The following is a 23,380-nucleotide window of genomic DNA, read 5'->3' on the forward strand; positions in this document are numbered from 1 at the left end:
ATTTATAATGCTAGCTTGAATGCATTCACTAAGATCCACATTTGAGTTCAGTGGTTGACATTTCACTACAATTATTGTCCACATATATATTTGAAAAGTTTTGATGATTTTCGCTTTATGTACAGTTTGTAAAACTGTTTTTGCGTGCAGAAAAATAGAATTTTAAAAGAAAATTAGCACACTATCCCTGATGTTGCCTGCAGTGTGTCGGTTGTTCACATGGAAGCTTTTCAAGTAATATTTGGGGAATAAAGATCGTATTATAATGCATGTATTTAAAAGATTTTCATAAATGACAAGTTCAAAAAACATCAATGGGAATGAAAAACATTAATATACATTCTTGCTGTTATATGTTAATCTGATAACCAAAAAGTACTTACAGAGTTCCGCCTACAAAACAACTTCGAGAAAAAAGTTACTAAACAAGTAAACCCTTGACTACATAAAAAAGCCATTGACAAAAGAACTTCTTTCCATAGAAAAAACATAGCTAATGAAACCTTACAATGTGTACAAGAATACGGTTGGTGTTAAGTAGAGAGTAATAGTCTCATTCAACGCAATGACCACCTTGTCACAACTGCTGCAATGAATAAGTGTTACCTCTATTACAATGGAAGTTGGCAATATTTTTCCGTTGCTACCGTTAATGAAAATAAAACATATTGTAGAATCATTTACATACAGAAAAAGTTTGACGTATTTTTTCTCAAAACCATACATTGTAATGATCCCTTCACCTGTTAACAACACGCGTGAGCCACACCTTTTGTGTTTTTTGAGCAGGCTCAAAAGACCTGAATGCTTCTGCGTTCCATTTATATATTGATCGGGTCAGACTTTTGTTGTCATAAACGTGGGTTTATTGTTGAATAAGTCGGTGGTCAAAACGAGGCTGACTACTCTTCTTGGAATATACAGAGGGATCCGAAATGCTTTTTGTTTCTCTAATCATATTCATTTCATTGGACTTTTATTCTTCTTCATATTAACTCTACCTTGTTCGATTTCTTTATTCAGCAACTTTTGAGTAAAAGAACATCGCTGCCCTTTTTGTGTTTTGAAAGAAGTGCGATCACGTTTCACAGATCGTTAACCATCAAGGTAAAATGCGAGGTAATAATGATTTTTAGTCACCCGGTACTTTCAATGTCAAAGGCGACATACGGCAGGGCTGTGGCATAAAACCGGGTTGTTGCTAGATTGAATTGAGATATAGTGTGTTAATATAATCTTATGCTCACTTACGCCATGAGGAACCTGCAATATACCATCGTGAATTTTCTTCTTTTTTACTGGAGACGGAGTTTAACATATGCACAAACAACAAATATTCTTTACCCGCATGGCATAAATAACGGAGACGTCACCGCCCCGTTGAGTGACGACGGCAGCACGTCCGCCATACCGCTCTCTACAGGTTTTCCATACTTTGACCAACTTCACACCAGGGTTTATGTAAGTTTTACATTTTATCGTTTCTGCCCTAAGAGAAATTTAGGTACACAGTGATTTTTTTACTACTTCTTGGTACTTTTGTTTCATGATATATACGTGTTATTGCCTACAAACTGAGCGTGTGTGTGCGTGCGTATTGAAGCTGTTTACTCTTACATGTAGTAGGTAAATGGGAGTATGAAATAGGTTAGGGTATTTATTTTGCACCTAGCGCTGGCCTGATTTCTTTAATAAGATTTCTGATTTCTTTAATAAGACACAGCACCCAAGATAAGAAAAAAATGAAATACATAACAAGTGCAGATATTGAAAGCAACTAAATGACACAAAATGTTGAAGCAGGGTGCATTTTTCACTGTTTTTAGAAGGGGCAGAGCGGTAAGAGGTATATTTTATATTGGAGAAGTTTCTTCGTTGCACAATATATGTTGTCTGGTATTTATAAACACAGGTGAAATTTTCTTCTTAAGGACTGAAAATAAAATATATCGATTCGCAGTTCAAGTGTGAAATCACGAGTATGTCGCCTCTTTATCAATTTAATGAGTAAATTAATTCACATTATGTTATTTATTTTCATTTGCGCGGTGCAGGTTTTGATTCCTTCTCGATAAGCGGTAAAAAGGTTGTTCATGCTTCAGATATTTATCATTTTCTACACTGCCATATTTCCACTTAATAAATAAGGCTGGTATCTTATGAAATTTTGTTGTACTTATTGACATGATATGATGGCTAGTTCAAACTTTTAAATCAATATCCCAGATTTTGGACAGGTGCAATGTGTGGTTTTAAAATAAATTAAGATTTATTAATTCATATATTCGTCTATGTTTGTGTATTTGTTTTAATATGTCTGTTTATTTATTCATTTACTAATTCATTTATAACCATCAGGTCAATACCAATGGGGCCCTTTCATTCTTGCGCCCCGTCTCTACGTATACACCGCAAGCCTTCCCGCTGGGTTCCAACCGGAGGCTCATCGCCCCATTCTGGGCAGACGTGGACACGTTAAGAAACCACGGAAGAGTCTTCTACCGGCAGACGACAGATTTATCCATACTGAACAGAGCTACGAGTGACATTAGAGCGGCGTTCGTGTCACAGTCCAAGTTCACGGCCTCCTGGGTCTTCGTCTGCACCTATGATGACGTCACCTACTATGGCGGGAGCTCCTGGACTAATGTCAGTGTATACCATAATTTCATTTTATTGGTTTATTACTGAGATGAAAATTATAGGATAGATAGAAAGATACTGTTTAGGAACAGATAGATTTTTGTTTGTACCTTAGTCTATGCGGTTGGTGTGATTTCGACAAGCAAAAAATATTTAGAGATAATATACATGTACATGTAGGTTTTTATTTGAAATATGCTTGGAAAGTGGCCTTTATAATAATAATTATACTCGACGCATAGAATCCACATTTGAAAAAACAAAAATTCAAGAGTCAAGAACACATTTGGCACCATGTCTCATTCATCAATTCTGAGAGTGATTTTCACCATTGGCGGATACAGTGTACATGTACAAGAGGATACGGTGCATGTACTAAGCCCCTTTTCTATCATTCAAATAGTATTATAGATTTAACACAATTCTTCGAAAATGGAAGGGAGAAATGACTGACCCGTGGCCTACAAAATATTTTCACAATACCTCAGTTTGAAACATATCTCTCCCGATATTCTACACAGCGAGTAATTAAGGTGGGCACGGAGATCCTGCTCCCGGACAGAAAAAAAACGTTAAGACATAACGTTTTTTTTATTTGAAATATAGCGTAATTGGAAGATGGCCCAAATTATATTTGACCTTCCTATGTAATCCACATAACCGAAATATGGTAGTGCTAGCTAGAGTTTTGAAACCGCATCTGCACGTATTCAAACATGTTTTCAGACAAACACGTTCCAAGTGGTTTTGGTCACCAATGGCCGCCAATCGTTTGCCATATTCAACTACAAAGAAGTGACGTGGACCACAGGGTCAAGCAGTGGTGGCAGAGGTGGGCTGGGAGGAACACCAGCACAGGTTGGTGGAGCATTGTTTAACATTGGTTAATGTTATGAAATGAGCAATATATACATGTACCAATGCTAATTACAATGGTAATAATGTTGTTTAAATCAGTCATGATATATATTATTATAGAACAACATTATTACCATTGTAATTGGCATTGGTATATATTGCTCATTATATATATATATATATATATATATATATATATATATATATATATATATATACGATTTATTGGAAATTAATGTTCTGTTCCACGCGTAGAAAAAGAAAATTTTACACATCATTTTCTAATAAAAAATTAAACATTACACTAAATAAATTCCATAGGCAATTTCATTCAGTTCAAACCTCCGAGCTCGCCTCCAAGAATCCAGGGTATCTTCAACCTCGTGAACAGTTTACAGCAATAGGTCATTTTAACATAACAAGTCACTAATATTAATATGGTGATAGTTAAGTTCAGTTCTTTTTTCTTCCTAATGTATTTTTAGTGTTTTCTTGTCCTTTTAATCAAAGTTGACAACTGTTGGTCAGTCGAAGAGATCTTTTGATGTTTTACGAATCTCAGCTTTTAAGCACAGGTTGGTGGAGCATTGTTTAATATTATTAAAATACCAATCTTCTTCAATCAAGTCGTCAATGTCTTTGTTGTGCTTCCAACCAATTCCAATTCTCCTTTCCAGCCACATCCTCTGTGCGTTGTGAGAACTGTATGTCTCGATAATTTAACTTGTCCTTTCGCTTGACCTTTTGTCTTTCTTCTCAGTGAGACAAGATGGTATTCCATTTTCCATCAAGTCACCCACAGCACACGAACGAAACGTAGTGCCTCGATATGAAACCAGACAACTTTTGTGTTTTTAATCTCCAAATACGAAAAAAAATCAATTAAGCTAATAAATAGGCTAACGTTAAGAACGTATTATATCGTTTGTTTTATATTAATTATTATTTAAGATCATAATAATAAACAAGTCGCATTTCGATGTACTCCATGCTATAAACTTTATATAAAAATAGCAATTTTTTTGAGATTACAAATTGTATCGCATTGTTTGGTTCCATTGGCTCGCTTTCAAAAATTAGAACAGGCGCTCCAAAATCGTAAAACGAAGTTAAAATTTTTATATTGGCCGAGTTCCCCCACTGTTAAGAATATCCTCGCAGCATTATCTGCAGTTAACCTTCCTACGATTTTCAATGTATTTTGCAATGTAATTTACAATCCTCCAGGTGAAGAATTTTATTAATCAAGAGTAGGGGAGGTGTGAAAATCCCCATTGGGGCCACATATAACACTATAAATACAATGGGAATCCCCTTAAAATGAAGGTAAAATACACTATAGCTAATAAGTCCCCGGTCACTTTAATAGCACACGCTGTCTACATCAGACGCGCTAATGCGCACGTCCCCGACAGTGTTAATGATAGGGGGATTACGATGGACAGCGCATGTTGCTCACAGCAGTAGGCACTGCCGCCGAAGTTAAACCGGTAATTAAGTCTTTAACTTGACTACACATGTTTTGCTTTGTAACTTGCGTCCTTCAGTCTTGCTGTTGCGGAAGCGCCGGCGGGACATATCTCCACCTTGCCGATATTTATCCCGACTCTCGACTTTAAAAGTATTATTGGTTTTGATTTTATCAAAGTCTTATTATATCAGAAAACCTGCATATTTTCATACGTTAAGAGAATTATAGAAACTGTAGAAAAAGCTACTCGTACATCAGGGATAAAAAACAACACCTTGCAGCACTATTACCTATTATTCATCACCAGAAGTTACTGTTTCACTTTTTTCTCCCAAATTACAAAGTCTGATGACAACTGAAAGCCTTTAGCCATACCTCAGGGCAGTGGGAGATAGTCTGGATTTGATTAAATGTAATAAAAGTATATTTTGAAGAATTTTCCTAGCCTTCGGCAATTTTCGCAAAGCTTCGGCATGCGCGGCAATACAGAGCTGTCGATATCTACTTGCGTGAACAATAGGATTGGTGGAACAGCGGTTAACGTCGTTGAGTCGTCTGCAACCCACCCGACGGGAGTTCGTGTCCCTGTCGGTACGTTTGAAGATTTTGAAATTGTCATTATTATAAATATCTATTAATATGTAAAACAGTCGTGGCTAATTGTTTTTGCAACGGAAAGCACAGTAGGAAGGTTTGTTGTTATTGTTAAAGTTATTATTACTGGGGACATAAATTAGTATGCTAATCTCTTATCATGGTATAATGATTGATACGATGGGTATCAAATAGTTTTCCTTTGATATAAACAACAAAAGAGCGGCCTTCCAAATATCTTTGCTGAATGTTTATAACGTAGGTACTATTATGCGCAAAAATATTGATACATGACGCAAACGACATTTACTAATTTTGGTAATATCAATTTTAATTAAAATTAAATTTAATTGAAATTAAAATTAAAATTTGTCTAAACGTGCATATTACCATTCACCTAGTTTAAAGGGTTCGCAACACTTTACATTCTAATACATTTTGCAAATTTTCATGTTTGCTAGTTTATTTTGATTTGAGAGAAAGCGAGAGAAGAACCTCTACTAGGGCCGCAAATTAATTATGAGTATTTTTCTTCAGTGCAAGAGGCTGTGTAATGAAAAATCAATCTGTAACTCTGGTATAGGTGGCCTTGTGTGTGTAATAATATACAATTAGGGGCAGGGGTACAGTTTTATAGTACAAATAGTCATTTTATACATCTTATTGATCTCATCGTCGGATCATTGTTTACAATAGCGCTTTGTCTGCCTTCTTGTTGAGACATCTTATGTAAAAAAGGCGATAACGGTCAAAACATACGTGCTTCGTGGTTTATTAAATGTTCATCGTATTTTTCGTTCGTTATTCTTATGAGTTAAGCAGCTTCACCTCCGTGACACCCTTTTTATTTATTTAAACCATTGTTAGATAAACCATGGGTTTCACTCCAGATTTCACGATCGAGCAGCTGATCATGAGGAGAGTGTAGCATGCTATAGTAAACTACCCCAAATATATATACAACACCTCCAGGGTTTCACGATCGAGCAAGTGATCATGAGGAGAGAGTGTAGCAGAGAACTTCATTAATGGTCGTCATAATTGGTGGTTGCCTTGGGAAAATGAGTTACATGATTACATAATACAGATACATAATAACATAAGATTAATACTGAAATTTTCCCTGATACAAAAACCCCTATTTGAGCGCTTATTCCTGACTGCGTTAATTACGGGTGATTAGAAAGTAATCTATGAGGACGCAGGAGCGATGATCGCTACTCTTACCAACGGTAAATCACCGATTTACTTGACTCCGCTACTTCGAGCAAAATCACACACCACCAAAAGACAAATTAGACCACGTTCGTCCTCTTATTAAAACAAAGAATGTAGGCCTTAAAATGTGATGTCGGTCAAAGAAGAGGCATAGACTGCGTGCTTCATGGTTTATTAGATAGGCCTATTCATTGGATTTTTTTATTTCATTATTATAGCTTCACCTCGCGAGACCCTTTTTTTATATATTTAAAACACAGCACCCCACTGGTTTCGCGATCATGAAGCAAGGGAGTGTAGCAAAGAACCTCATTAATGGTCGTAATAATAGGTGGTTGCATTGTAGGCCTAACCTTGTTCATTTTAGTCGACAGACTAAGCTAGAAGAAAGAAAAGATCATTATCGCCTCTATTTACTTAGGAACAATAAGGATGGCTAGTGGCAGCATTTATAAGTTCTTTTATTTAGAAACTTTCCGATCCTTTGTCTGGGACTGCGTCCGAGAAACGGCGATAACGACAGAGACGTCCTCGAACATTTTGGACTCAGTGCAAATAAAAAAAAAATCCGTTAAGAAGTAGCCTTTAAATGTCCTGGCAAATAATTTTGCGATGGCTCAGAGAGTTCTTGAATGAATGACAAGCAACGACATTAGGGTTAATAATAGACTAAAAACTATCAGAGTGTAGGCCTGTCTTACTTCATTTCTAAGGCCATCTTGTGATACGAGTCATGCTACACTACAAAAGAGGGGGTAGCAGTGGATGATTTAATACAGGGATACCATCGATAGTATATCAATAGAAAATCGCAATCCTCAAATGTTTTTTAATTCATTAAATATAAACGGTCTTTTCTCGTACAATGGGTCTGGTATAGTTGTATTGGCCTATCAGTTGGAAACACGTGGTTCGTCTACAATTGCAAATGTCGGAGGTGCCGTGGTAGTTATTGTCGTAAAATTAGCTGGATACGGTGCACGTGAGAAAATTATTCATTAAATTTAGTTTTCGAGCGTCAGCTTAATCTGGTAAAATGCGAAACGAAAAAAATGATAGATAGAGCCTTATGACCCACTGTAGAATGATGCCTAATAATACATCAACGACGTAGTTTATCGGCAGATAAACGTGTTTCCATTCTCTGCTGACTGAGGAAAGGTTTGAGAGAGCATTTAAAGAAGAGGCGGTCGAACCAATAGTGAGTAGGAAGTGTGCTGCAATCAAGACGAACAATACCGATCATAAGTGGACAGCTAATAACCCCTAATTAACCCCGGGTTACGCGCTGCTGTGTTGACTCCTTGCTGGGAAGGGGTAGCGGCCTCCTACTGCTGTGCGTAATCAAACATTGTCTTCTAACATGCGGCTACACGACGGTTGCATTGTATTAATAAAGTAATACCTATTCATAAGGAAGGGGGCGGATGGTAATCTTACGAGAATTAAATCAGTTATCGATCATACGCGTACCAATAGTCGTGTTTTTTTTTAGCTATACGGTAAAGGTTTTTCTAAGGAATTCCGACGGATTTACTTTTTACAACATAAAATCAATAGAACATTTCTAATATAAATTTGCAAAAAGACACCAGAGAGCTAATGAAATAAAATCAACCAGACGGTCTTTGTCAATTTCACCAACTTGTTTATTTCAAACAGCGCACTTTTCGCACATGCGCAGTTGTTTGAAGCCTGTGCTGTCACCCACAACAACCTTCCCAACGATGCTTTCAAATAGTTGTCCAAATCAAGGACACGAAGGTGCACAATGTCTTTAATGCCGGGTAATCCTCTTCCGCCCTTTGTATGATCATCAATTTACTTATTTTTTCTATTTTACAAGTACTATATTATTAATATTATTATTGTTGTTGTCGTTGTTGTTGATGATGATGATGATGTTGTTGGTGTTGTTGAATGGATTCTTCAATTCAGTATATTTTAGAAGAGACCATTGCGATATTAGATAGTAGTTCTGACGCTGGTTATACATGTAAGACTTGTGTTTTGTACCTCGTTTTGAGGTTCTTCAAATCGAGGCTTGATACAAGATCTTTTTCCTTCAGGTCGGTTTTAATGCAGGCGACGGTTTTAGGTATTTCTCAGTGCCCGGATCAAGAACGTCCGCTATCGTCGACATAGAGTCCACCACCAACGTCAACGTTCCCGGACGGTGGATATTCCGAGTAGACGACATCGGTGTTGAAGCCGGTGGCTGCAATGTGGGGGGTAGGTCAACGGCTGACAGTTTATCGTTTTTTTTTTAATTGATTTCCATGTTGAAGCTTTTGAAACTGATAAACTTGGCTCAATTTAAGTAATTTATTTCATTTTTTGTCATAATAGTCGGTTAAATGTTTGCATCTTTCGCCTTTTGGATTATTTTCTCCACATCTTGTTAGGATTTGTAATAAAATATTTGAGGTATTTACAAGAAAATCTTGTTCTTACAGTCAGACTCTTCTTAGCATAAGACTCAAGAATTACTTGATTTTCTATATTACTAATAAATTAAGCGGCTGTTATTATTTTGTAATTACACTGAGCTCATACATTTTCAGTTAAACTACGAATCTCCCCTGTCAAAGGAAACGCGTTAGGAGGTACCGAGATTCTAATCTCTGGTCCATGCTTTTTTAACTCCACGGGTCAGTTTCTGTGCAAGTTTGATGACATTGTTGTCCCAGGTCACTTTGTCAACACGCTGAGGATCGCCTGCTACTCGCCGCCATTGTTTAAGGCGGGCAACGCGGAGGTGTCATTGCACGTTTCCCAAAACGGTGGGCAGAATTTTAGTGAAGGAAGCGCGTTTGTTCCAGGTAAGGTCAGTTTTACTTTCTCGTTATGAAAATGAGAATATTTTTTCGGATATTTAACACGTGGGCAGTTTGATTATACATTGTTTTATAAAATCTGCAAAATAAATTTGAAGAAAGCAACTTGATGCAATAACCATTTCTTGCCTGTACATGTCAACGGTTCTGACGTTAAGTATAAAAACAGTATAAAATATAACAATAGGTACACTATATACATTTTGTTGGGAACCCACAAAAGTATTTATTTGCAAACTCTAGTTCTTTAAGGTAATCTGTGTCTATTGTGTAGAATTCGTATGTTAAAGTCTCTGTTTCAATGTGCAAAAGACGTCATCGCTACTTGAAAGTACAATTTATATTCATAAATAAATAAAATGGTTATATTAAAAGAAAGTGTAATAAATAAAGGCACGCCGCAAAATTGAAAATTTTTGATCAAACATGCACATGCTATAGGGATTTAAAGAAATGGATCTATGTTAAGAGTGGTGTTTATACTATTTTTCGAGACATGGATGCCATAAATGATCCTAAAATTGTGCGAGTTGACGAAGAAAAGTGGGACAAGGGACCCTATGTTATCCAGTGGGACCCGGCAGAACTTGTAGCATCGACCTTGGACCTGGACCTGCTTACTTTCAGGTTTTATTTATTTATTTATTTATTTATTTATTTATAATCTTATTTATAATTTAATTCAAAGTAATTTACACATTTGATTATGTTGGGGAAATGAGTTTTATATACATAAACGAGGAATTGAAGATCGCAAAAACTCTTTTATTGTGAAGGTGGAACTTCGCTGCTACGAAATGTTCTATTATTCCTCTTAATGGCCTTTCCATTGAATGCACAAGGGCAATTTCTTTTTTTCCATTCACACTTTTTAAAAGGGATAATTTAAACTATGTACATAATAGTGTATTTTTTAAAGCTTATAATATATATTTTAATCCCTCTTCAACACGTTGTTTACTCTATTTAAGGCATTCAAGCTGGAAAATGTATCTTGATTTTGGTAGATGAAATTGTTTGACTAAATGTAATATTTCAGTGATGAAAATCTGGAACTCGATGAAAAGTGGATCAATATTGCCACCAATATATCGAACAATGGTACTGTAGACTTAGACGACCTCCTCAACAGGAAAGGAAACTTTGGTGACGTAGCGGCATTCGGAGCTATTCGGTTAACTCCGGCAGGTTCCGCTTCAGGCTCAAACTACACGTGGGTTGCATGTTTTATCAATTTCCGTTCAACATGTACCATAATACAAAATATGCAACGCGTGCTTGACTATTCGCTCTCTCTCATCCCTAGCTCTAAAAAGTGTTATAATTCAAAAATTGTTTTAACTTCTACTAATTTTATAATTATTTTCCACTAAATCTACGGAATGTATTCTTTGTTTGAGTTATAAAGATAATACCTGACCTTAACATTTTTCTCTATTTACATAACAGGGCAGCTGCCATATGGTCTGATATCCATGTACTACAGTGGTACATAAATGCCTACATAGCAACCAAAATAAAGCAAGGCCCACAGAACCAGCGTAAAAGAAGTATCTTCGACGGTCTAGCAGCAGCCGTGGACTCCGCGAAAGACATGATAACCCAAGGGGCACAAAAAGCATGGGCAGACGTTAAAAACGAAGTAGCGGAGAGGTTCAGGGATGTGAATGAAAAGATGTGTCAGTCTTGGTTCGACAGGGATTCCGAGGAGCCGTTGCCTACAGATCTTCCGCCGTGCCCCGGTAGGTTTCGCCAGGCCAGCAGAGACCGCGGTACCTTCTCAGAGGACCCCGCCTGTAGGAGGGGAGATCCAGATAGCTGTAGCTATCATCCTGGGGCGTCAGCTTGTTTTCGTTCAAACGTTTGTAGGTATGGATGGTTTTGTGTTTATGGCAGTTTCTTTCCTGCAGTGCTCTGTTAAGAGAGGTGTTCTCCCCAGTGTTCCCTACCATGTAATTGATCTCAAATAATAAGCAAACGAAGTGTGTGAAAGGCAGCGTTTCACCAATGTAAATTCTGTGCCCTGTCCACCCGTCATTTTTTTAAAATAAACACAGGCTTTGTTTTAAATATCTGTTTTCGATTAAAGAAAGGGTTATCTGGATGAAATGTAAATTTAGGCCTAATAGTATTTTTTTCTTAAAATTTCGACTCAAATTGTCTTTTTTAATTAACGCCTTAGTCGCTCTGGCGGCGGTCAGCAATGCTGCTACAGTAGTAGAGGATCTTTGCTCAACGTCGCCGATGGTCAACTGGGAGGTGGAACACTGGACAGAGCCCACTACAAGGGCTGTTTCAACGGTGGGACGCTAGTCCTACCGTACGTCGGCCATTTTTACCATGACGTCCTACCGTATTATTACTGTTGCAAGAACTCAGGAGATAAACAACTGTGTCAGGACACATACATGAAGAGAAGACCCTCTGATGATGGAAGTGGATATCGCCCACCAAGACCAGGTGCGTGTTAGATATATAGGTGTAATTGTTGTAACTATATACTTCTGAGAATTTTATTTTCATCAGTAAATTATATACTCATGCCAATCATCTGTTTGTTTAAAAAAGTCATTTTACCTGTCTTACTATTTATGTTTGCTCAAAATAGCAAACCAGTACAAGATTTATCATGCTTTAGGAACATTTTTGTGATGTTTCTCCACTATAGAGGAAAATTACTTAATTAGAATTTAAAATTATTTTTTCTCTTTACTTCATATTTACTTCTTCCCATGTACTGCATGTACCCTGCATGTACATGCATTAATTTTATATACATCAACACCCATTGTTATTGATTTTTATTTGAACATTTACCCTAAATCAAGGTATTTAGGTATGGCATAAAAATTATGCTTATACAGCTGAAGGTTCTGAGGTACAAATGTATAGGGCCAACTAGTTCGTGTACAACCTAAGATCTGAGTGTAAAGCCTTATTTCCAGCTGTCGGTAACGGCGACCCCCACCTCATCACGTTGGACGGTTTGCGATACACGTTTAATGGAGCTGGTGAATACACCCTTGTGAAGACGAACGGTGCTTTCTATACCATGCAGGGCAGAGCGGAGGCAGTACAGAATGCTGGCGGTAGGGGAATAACCGAATGGAATATTAGTTGTCATTGTCAAAATTTAGGACGAAATAATTGACAGTTAAATTAACATTTATAACACAGCCAAACTCTATCATAGTGAAATCCTCAGAATAGATTATTAAATAGTTTCTTAGAAGAAGGATAACGTCCACCCACAGTTTTATTATCAGTATTGCGTAATTCTGAATTATCCATAGGAGGAAGTCCCACCGCCACTGGGTGGACTGCTTTTGCGTTCAAGGGATCAAACAGCAGCACGGTGGAAGTCAGGACTAGCTTGCTGAGAGTAATCGACGTGTTAGTTGGTGGAGTCAGAATTGACTTTGATGAACTAGGAGATAGGGTGACAAATTACGAAGGTAAAGATGAATCAACTATAAGTGTCATTCAATGAAAGCTAGGCGCTTTTAGTACCATTTCTCTATCCATCGCTCTCTATGTATGTCTCTCTGTTATTTTATAATAACATTCATTTCGGCTCCAGTATTTCCAGTATTTCCATGTACATTCCGTGCAATACCAAAGGCTATAAATATCAGTGCATGTAATACTGCAGGTATGTTGTACCGGTACGTACATGTACATTTGTACTTGTTGGAAAAAAAAATACATGTATATATTCATGTAACTGTCCGTCGCTTGTATCAGATTTATGGGGGAGGACGTCAAAATGAAAAGATGGAGTTTTAATATCGAAAATTAGTTATCAATTATTATATTTAATTCCAGGTCTTCTTATTGAACGTAACATGAACACGTCCGTCACGGAAGTGGACCTTATCGATGATGGTGTCTCACTCACTGTGACGCACGTAGCAGGGATTTTTAATTTCATGCTACTCCTACCCGAGACTTTAAAGAGTATGTTTGGTTTAAATCATTAGATAAGTTCGTGCTTTTTTGCAAAGTTTCAAAATTAGTTCGTGATACACGGATGACTGAATAGCTCATTGCTGGAGTAGACAATTATTATATGTTCCAATCCAATATATGCAATTAAAATGATACTGTCCAGCTGTACCTACAGAGGTTTTCATCATAAGTTTACCTGTTTTAAAATAAAATTGAATAATTGCTTTCAATTACAGATAAGACAGAGGGGCTACTGGGTTCCTGGAATGATGATATAAAGGATGATCTAGTGGCGTCCTCCGGCGTCATGTTACAACACAACTCGAGTACCAGAAATATTCACTACAACTTTGGAGAAACATGTAAGACGCGCATTGAATGTAATAGTTTAAAAGCAAACGAAAAAGTGGGGCATTTACAGTGCTGGAAACTTGCAATCCTTTGTAATTTCGACATGTTAATTTTTTTTATGGAGCAACATGAAATCATTAATGGAATCACACACAGAAGCCTTGAGCTCCTATGCTTGCCAAACCTGCCATGTCCATATTTTCATATAATCGAACTCACTTTCAAACTACCATTTTGGTTTTCATGTCTTGTTTGGGATGATTTTCATGAAACCTTTGTTACAATACATGCATTACTTTTAGGGAGAACCACTTCTGCGATGTCCTTGTTTACATACGAGGTTGGCACAAATCATTCCACGTACCAGAATACCGGTTTTGTACCCCTATTCGAGGTACCCCTCTCATCAGCAAACACCACCGAACTCTATCTTATCTGTGGAGACAACGACCAATGTATTTTTGATTACATCTCAACCGGAAACACCGACATTGCCCAAGCGACCAAGAGTACTGTTGAGGACTATTTTACAGCTGTCACTGACACCGAACCAGGTAGGCATCGATCATTTAACGCTTCTGGTTAACAGACCCCGTGTCTGAATATCTCTAAGTACTTCACATATGGGTTTGGTAATTTTTAAGTGAGATCTTTACAGCTTACTCCACAAAAACTAATGCTCGTGATTTGATAAGAAAAATTGCTCACTCTGTGTACTTGACATTTTTTCACTTACAAAAATCATACAAAAATTGCTGCTATGACCTTAAAAATAAAATCAAATAATGAAAACATGTACAGTTATGACAATTTATAAATAAACAAATATATTTGGCATCGGTTTTTGCCAATGGTCAAGGAAGATATTGTTTTACAAGACACATTTCAAATATATTCGATAAGCGATTGCCTAGCTATCGTGTAAAGTTAAATTTTCTGGGTACCCTAGCAGCAATGTACATAAATGCGGTATGGGCGACACTTTTTTTGGTAGGGGTATAGGTTTTCACGTTCCTCACATACTGTTTGTTCAAGTATGATCATTAAATCATTCACCAGTTGTGTTATGTCCACGACTTGAGACACCATCCAATGGCCAGAAGAATGTAACCAGTGGTTACCAGGTTGGAGCTGAAGTGACCTTTGCCTGTGACAACGGCTACATTCTACAAGGATCAGCCAATAGAACTTGTCTTTCTAGCGGGCAGTGGAGCGGCGAGAACAGCACATGTCAATATGTTGGTAAGACAATATGTACACAATATCCTTGGAGCTCTAGTTGATTTCTGGCAATATTTCTTATTTGACGTTTTGTAAGTCAAATAACACGGTGTTAAGTATATTATCTTTTCTTAATATTCTTCCTCTCTTTAACTTTCTTTCTTTGTAAATGTGCATATTTTGCCACCTCTCGAAAGTTGCTCTTCCCACATTTGTACCTGTACCCACAAATCGATTTTGTTTTTTGCTTTAGTCGTACAACTGACATATCTTGCAGTAATACCTCTCCTATGGGGTATTTAATGTACGCGCTTAAGTTTGCCACCTATATTGGATAGCACTTCACAAAACGTATTTAATCATCCAACAGTTATATGTCCGCCACTTGAGACGCCACCCAATGGCCAGAAGAACGTAACCAGTGGTTACCAGGTTGGAGCTGAAGTGACCTTTGCCTGTGACAACGACTACATTCTACAAGGATCAGCTAATAGAACTTGTCTTTCTAGCGGGCAGTGGAGCGGCGAGAACACCTCATGTCAATATGTTGGTAAGACAATATGTACACAATATCCTTGGAGCTCTAGTTGCTTTGCTGCAATATTTCTCGTTTGACGTTTTTCAAGTCAAATAACATGTTGTTAATATATTATATTTTCTTAATATTCTTCCTGAAATATCTTGCAGTAATACCTCTCCTATGGGGTTTTTAAATATACATACTGTAGTTTGCCAACTCTACTGGGTAGCACTTCCCAAAACGTATTAAATCATCCACCAGTTGTGTTATGTCCACGACTTGAGACGCCACCCAATGGCCAGAAGAACGTGACCAGTGGTTACCAGGTTGGAGCTGAAGTGACCTTTGCCTGTGACGACGGCTACATTCTACAAGGATCAGCCAATAGAACCTGTCTTTCTAGCGGGCAGTGGAGCGGCGACAACAGCTCATGTCAATATGTTGGTAAGACAATATGTGTACAATATCCTTGGAGCTCTAGTTTCTGGCAATATTTCTTATTTGACGTTTTGTAAGTCAAATGACATGGTGTTAAGTAAATTATCTTTTCTTAATATTATTCCTTTTTTTTACTTTCTTTCTTTCTTTATAAATGTACATATTTTGCCACCTCTCGTAAGTTGCTCTTCCCACAATTGCACAATGGGTGAGGTCAGAATTCCCGGTATGTTATGTGTTAGGTGTTAGTGTTACAGATATGTTACATTAATCAACATTTCTGACCGTTTACTAAACACTGGTGTAACACCAGTGTTAGTGTAGCAGAAATGTTGAAAACTACAGTTCCTGTAACAGACGGTGTTGCACCAAACATCTCTGTTACATAAAATGTTAAATTAATCAGAGCAAGCTAAAAAATGTTAAGCTTAAATTTTCAATTGCTGAGCTGTTTCTTTAGGGATCAACGAGGGGTTATCACAGAATTATTTAAGCTTATCTGCATTCGATATTTAGCACGTCAGAAATAAAACATTTGAATTCATCTTAATTTTAGAAAGTTTAACCACCAAGTGGTTAAGCTGGTGTTACATCTTCAAGAGGTCAAAATTGAATTTGTTAGTGTTAGAAGACATTTTAGTTTTGGCCTAATTTTCTGGTAGCCTCCTCAGTGAAGATTATATTTGAGCCCCATTTGCAGGCTATTGTACTCGAGAGAGCCGAAAACTACAAACGCACAGCTGCTGTTAATTCAGAGCCTGTGCTATTCTTGCTGGTGAACAAGGGGCTATCAGCCTGTTAACAACATGCTGCAGCAGAATAGGGTGTTGGCCACATGTCAACAAACTGTCTACCTGAACTCCATGTTTTCTTATTTGGGTAAACAGGAATGTGAACAGATATGTAACACTAACACCTAACACATTACATACCTGGAATTTTGACCTCACCCACTGTACATGTACCCACAAATCGATTTTGTTTTTTGCTTTACTCGTACAACTGACATATCTTGCAGTAATACCTCTCCTATGGGGTATTTAATGTACATACTTAAGTTTGCCACCTATATTGGATAGCACTTCCCAAAACGTATTAAATCATCCAACAGTTGTATGTCCGCCACTTGAGACGCCACCCAATGGCCAGAAGAACGTAACCAGTGGTTACCAGGTTGGAGCTGAAGTGACCTTTGCCTGCGACAACGGCTACATTCTACAAGGATCAGCCAATAGAACCTGTCTTTCTAGCGGGCAGTGGAGCGGAAAGAACAGCTCATGCCAATATGTTGGTAAGACAATATGTACACAATATCATTGGAGCTCTAGTTGTTTTCTGGCAATATATTTTGTTTGACGTTTTGTAAGTCAAATAACATGGTGTTAAATATATTATCTTTTCTTAATATTCTTCCTCTTTTTTTACTTTATTTCTTTATTAATGCACATATTTTGCCACCTCTGGTAAGTTGCTATTCCCACACTTGTACATGTACCCACAAATCAATTTGGTTTTTTTACTTTACTCGTACAACTGACATAACGTGCAGTAATACCTCTCCTATGGGGTTTTTAATACACATAGTTTGCCACATCTATTGGGTAGCACTTCCCAAAACGTATTAAATCATCCAACAGTTGTGTTTTGTCCGCCCCTTGAGACGCCACCCAATGGCCAGAAGAACGTAACCAGTGGTTACCAGGTTGGAGCTGAAGTCACCTTTGCCTGTGACAACGGCTACATTCTACAAGGATCAGCCAATAGAACTTGTCTTTCTAGCGGGCAGTGGAGCGGCGAGAACAGCTCATGTCAATATGTTGGTAAGACAATCTGTACACATGATAATGTACATAGCATGCCACCTCAGTTGGGTTGCTCTTCCCAAAACGGATGCGGGAGTGCAAGTTACGTCAACCGTAATGACACTGGTAGAGAGAACAACTGAAATGTGCATACACAAACTTAACGAGTACATGTACTCATTTAATTTCATGTAACACAACAATTTTTTTTTTTTTTTGTTCTTTATTTATGCACAAAATTCATCTTGCTGCAATAATTTTTCTGTGGCGTTTTTAAATTGAAAAAATTAATGTGAAATATATTATTTGTCCGTTCCTGATTTTCTTTTTTAATAAGTGTACATTTTCTGCCATTTCTCATAGGTTGCTCTTCCCAAAACGGATGCGTGAATGGAAGTGACGTCAACGGCAATGGCACAGGTACGGAGAGCCTTGAAATACAATGCACAAACTTAAACAAGAACATGAAAAACCTGTAGCTTCACGTAAACACATCAATACATAAACTTTTTTGTTTTATTTATACAAAAATATATCTAATATATCAGAATATCTCCTTAGTCGTTTTGTAAATCGAAAAACAGGATGTTGAATGTATTATTTGTCTTTTCTTGTTTTTTTATCTTTGTTTATAAATGTACATATTACGCACTTCTCATAGGTTGCTCTTCCCAAAACGGATGCGTGAATGAGAGTGACGTAAATGTTAATGACACAGGTATGTAGACAATTGAAATACACGCGCACAAAGTGAAACAAGAACATCTAAATTTATACTTTCCTGAACACACAGCAATTCTGTTTCTTTATTTATACAACAGATATATATACAGGGTTGCTACTTAATATGGAATATTTTTTATCATTGTTATTTTTGAGTGCTGATTAAATATTTTTTGGCTTGATTCATCAAAAAAGTATATCATTGAGTGAGAAAAATATCCAGTCTTCCATTGTGAGATATTTTGGTCAATAATATCAAATCTGACATAAGATGTCATTCAAAAGAAAAGAACACCCCCAGAAAACCATATCAACAGTTTGATGTCAGTATTAACTTTAAGCTAAGATATTAAAGAAAATGATAGCCTCCGGACAGTGATAAGTTACACAGTCAAAGAAATCATTACAGTAAATCATGAAAAGTCATCAATAGCGGGTATGACCTCCAGCAGCCGCTTGCAGCGCCCTCATCCTACATGCCATACCCTGTGACAAGTTTTTTAGAGTTTGGATGTGGATATCATTCCACGCAGTGATATTTGCCTGTCGCATTTCATCACTATTTACCGGCCGATGACCATATCCATTAATTCTCTGAGTTACTTCCGCCCACAGATTTTCAATTGGGTTTATTACTGGGGAGTTTGCAGGCCAGGGCAGTTGCTGAACCTACTGGTTTTGAAGAAAAACAGTGATTCTGCGAGCTCTATGTGGGGTTGCACAGTCGTCTTGGTACACAAAGCTGTTCCTAAAGATGACTCTTACAAATCGAAGCATTGTTTGCTGTAGAATGTCTCTGTAGGAACCCTGGTTGAGGTTGCTTCCCAGAAAAACCAACTGGTTCTGGACACCGGCATGGAATGCTCCCCAAACAGAGACGTTACCACCCCCTGCTTGCACCCTACGTAGTACACAATCATTGTTTTATGCCTCTTGTACACATCGGCGAACACGGATTCGACAGTCAACCCCCAAAATTCCATATCTGACCTCGTCACTGAAAACGACGTGATTCCAGTGTTTTGACTGCAAAAGCACATGGTCCCCAGCCCATTGCAGACGTCGCTGTATATGACCTGCTGTTAACAGTGGTTTACGTACTGGTCTTCGTGCAAAATAACCAGTTTGCTGTAATCTTTTGTTCACCAAGGGCCTTGAAACGAGCGTTTGAAAGGCATTCTGCCACTCTTTTTTGAGGACACTGGTTGTCTTTGTACGACCAGCACGGCGCACTCTAAGGAGAAGGCGATCCTGTCTTCTTGGTGTGGTACGCGGACACCCTGGTGGAAGTATTGGAGTAGGTGCCCCTGTTGTAGCATTTGTTTGGAGGACTTTATTAACGGTTCCTGAAAAAAGTTGAATTGTCTTGCAATGGCTATCCGTTTCTAGCCATTTTCTCTGAGAGCAAGAATCCCATAGTAAGCTGCGTTGCTTAGCTGTCGAACCATATCTTCTCTAAGGTAACTGACAAGTTTCAGAGCGATCCCTTTGTTGCTTCTCTAAATACACTCCAAAGATTGACCAAACCCATGTGCTTTTATACAAGGGCAGAAATTGCCGAAAAGACCACCCCTCACATTTCTGACCACAGAACATGCAACTGCTTACATTAATTGTTTCGAAAGTTGCATGGTAATTAGGTAACACACCTGGCTACACATAGAGTGACCCCTCAGTTTTGGATTTAAAATAGTTGGAGAGAAATTAAATATTTTGTAGAACATTTTCTCGACAAAAAATAATATTCCATATTAAGTGGTAACCCTGTATTGCTGCAATGTTTCTTCTTTGACACTTCTCATTTTCTACCACCTATCCTAGGTTGCTCTTCCCCAAAGGTATCCGTGAATGGAAGTGACACGGGTACGGAGAGAAATTGAAATGCACATGCACAAATAATCAATTCTGTTCCTTTTTTCTCTATTCATACAACAAATACATCCGCATTACATTTTTATAACTAAGTACCCATTTCTTTGATGTTGCAGGGCTCGCCTTACACGTCATAATTCCCATTGCGATTGCGGCAGCGGCATTCTTGGTGGTCATAATAACTGTTGTAGCGGTGTGTAGCTGTAAACGCCGTACTACAGATGTGCCATAACCACCATCCTCCCCAAGCCATCTACCAGTAGCATCCCGACCTTCAGGGCGCCCCGATTATACACGAATGCCTTGCATGTAACGGAGACAGCGAATTCAGTTGCCAATGCAAACTTAATCCCATTATAATACCCCTAGTGGTTAACGCTGTATCTTGTGTTTTTCTTTAGTCAAGTGTTTCAGCTACCAGTATATGCATTTATGTATCCTTATTAACCCAAGCGAAATTATAAGTAATACTCATATTATTATTATTATTATTATTATTATAAGTCCACTCATATATTCAGGGTTAAATGCCATTAGTGTTAACTTAAATCTTACATATTTATACCAAGTGATAATTTCATTATTCTGGGTAGCATTCAGAATACATCAATATTTGAAGACCACCTTTGTTAGATCGTAGATGGTCGTTTTTCATACCATTTGGCAGATTATGCTGTGTTGCTGGAAATGTTTCTGTGCAACACACGTTTAATGTTTTTTTTAATGCGTTTGTCTTAAAAGTATCAAATAAAACCGTATTTAAAACAAATTGAATTTTGATTAAAGATAAGAAAAAACTTATCACTAAATTTATCACTTAATATATCATACAAGTGCTTACCATAGGAACAAAAATCCTAAAACGAAATTTATAGAGAACCGACGGGAAGGGTAGCAAGCAAGAAGCTCCCTTGCTAGGACCATAGTAATAAAAGGGATTTCCAAATCGGGAACATACATCCTCCAAATTGAAAGTGGATGTACCCTTAAATGTGCCGTAAACGGATCTAATTTGAAAACGCATGTCACAAATGAATAGGTAGGCCTACTAAAATAAAAAATATGTATGAAAATTTCTCGTTTATACTTTTGTAATCGTACCTTTTTAAAACGCACAAAACGCAATACGCAATTCCATGGTTCGTGTCAGCTTCACATTAAGTCGCTCAAAGAAAACCCAAGGACACATTATGGCCAGTGTAACGCTTTATTTGTTGACGCTCTCTAGCTGCACTGTACATGATCTACGTATAGACTTCAACTATGCCCATGGCTCACGTCCGTTTTCCAAGCACTCTCTGGCAGTCTCCCTAAATCTCTTCCAGATATTACTTCTGAAAGTCTTATATACAAATTTCCTATCAAAGATAGAATCAATGATGCACTGTTTCACGGTGCATACTTATTTTAATTACTCAAATTGCACACGTCCACTTGCATTATATTATTACATGCAAGGCGATAAAACGAGTCGAGTGCACGAGCAAGCGACTCCAATAAAATTTATATATATATATATATATATATATATATATATATATATATATATATATATATATATATATATTTGCCACCCTTCCCGTCGGTTCTCTATAAATTTTGTTTTAGGATTTTTGTTCCTATGGTAAGCACTTGTATGATATATTAAGTGATAAATTTAGTGATAAGTTTTTTCTTATCTTTAATCATAATTCAATTTGTTTTAAATACGGTTTTATTTGATACTTTTATATATATCCTGCCTTGCTTGGATACTCTTGGATACTCTTAGAAATATCTTTCTCAAACGAAGTAAGGAGCATTAAGAAAAATAGAAGTTACAAGGAACGTCTTTTGATTAATAGCGTTGAATCTTAAAATAATAATTATCCACCAAAGGATTGGTCAAAAATTAATTCACAGCTACGTATATTCAGTACTGTGTGTGTCTGCCCCTGCAAACCACACATGCTTCACAAGGCCTCCTCATTGAGATAATCAGTGTCTGGAAGGGCTGCTGTGGAACAGAACTCCAATCTTGGATGAGTCATTGAATGAGCAAGCTGGTTGCGTTTATCATTTATTATCATGAAATCATTATCTTAGCCCCCTTAATTTGAAACTTCCTCTAAGCCCATTGCAAGATTCCGCGTTCCGCTCCATGCAGCCGACATTATTCACTGAATTCAATAAGATGGAGGGGCTTAAAGTGTTTAGAGAAGCAGACAAAATTCACCATAAGAACAATTAAACATGTTTGTCTATGATAGTGATTAACAGAAAATTGAAGACGGTTTCCCTTGGGTTTGATTTAAACGATTATTCTAATATTGATTTGAGGCATGATTTATAAAGTGTAGTTTTTAGCAAATATGTTCTAGCTATTGTGTCCTCATACCGAATTCATAAAAATGGCTTAATAAGGCAAAAGCACTTACAGTAGCACCATTTCTTGACCTATTTTGCAACAGATGTATATGGAAAATTTATCAAAATAACAAATAGGATTTAAATGTAAACAGTCACTTGATTTTTGTGCTTCCTGCACACTTTGCAACATTGCCTGTCCCTTACAGGGTTTGCTATCTATAGTGTTTCTTGGTACTGGGAGGCGATTTGAGAATTTTTCTGTTCCCCGAAGGATTTGTGACATTCAAGGGGAGTGCCTGGAACGTCTTTCAACTACCAATTACTTCATTGTATTACATGCAAAAATAAATTTCCTTAAAATATTGTTTACGTTAAAACAGTATATTTCTATGTAAAATTCTGCATGCCTGCAAACCATAAAAATACACGAGTTCCCAACTTTTTACGTCATTCACTACGATCTACCATCTGAAGTATTAGAACATTTAATTTGCATGACTATTTACCCCCCGTGTTAAATCTGTAATCTGTAATA

At 37.3% G+C, this 23,380-nt stretch overlaps 1 protein-coding gene across 4 annotated transcripts; it reads left to right on the plus strand.

The window, feature by feature from the left end:
- The first annotated feature begins 1,171 nt into the window (after positions 1–1,171).
- On the plus strand, positions 1,172–22,039 carry LOC106169696 (sushi domain-containing protein 2-like). Of its 4 annotated transcripts, XM_087015986.1 has the most exons (22): positions 1,172–1,461; positions 2,359–2,649; positions 3,370–3,501; positions 8,854–9,016; positions 9,349–9,606; positions 10,116–10,248; positions 10,661–10,834; positions 11,071–11,490; positions 11,804–12,081; positions 12,567–12,710; positions 12,915–13,076; positions 13,447–13,578; positions 13,806–13,931; positions 14,223–14,474; positions 14,980–15,162; positions 15,512–15,691; positions 15,923–16,105; positions 17,211–17,390; positions 17,737–17,919; positions 18,265–18,321; positions 18,563–18,619; positions 20,613–22,037. In XM_087015986.1, exons 1-22 carry the CDS (start codon positions 1,240–1,242, stop codon positions 20,726–20,728), a joined length of 4,026 nt encoding a protein of 1,341 aa, XP_086872112.1. In that variant the 5' UTR covers positions 1,172–1,239; the 3' UTR covers positions 20,729–22,037. The 4 variants fall into 4 exon arrangements, 3 of the variants coding, with proteins under 3 accessions (XP_086872112.1, XP_086872113.1, XP_086872114.1); XM_087015987.1 differs by lacking the exon at positions 15,923–16,105 and having other exon boundaries at positions 20,613–22,039; XR_015335186.1 differs by lacking the exons at positions 18,563–18,619; positions 20,613–22,037 and having other exon boundaries at positions 17,760–17,919.
- Positions 22,040–23,380: the final 1,341 nt, after the last annotated feature.

This window comes from Lingula anatina, chromosome 6 (assembly GCF_051362555.1).
Source record: "Lingula anatina isolate TDL-2025a chromosome 6, LinAna3.0, whole genome shotgun sequence".
Classification (NCBI taxonomy): domain Eukaryota; kingdom Metazoa; phylum Brachiopoda; class Lingulata; order Lingulida; family Lingulidae; genus Lingula; species Lingula anatina.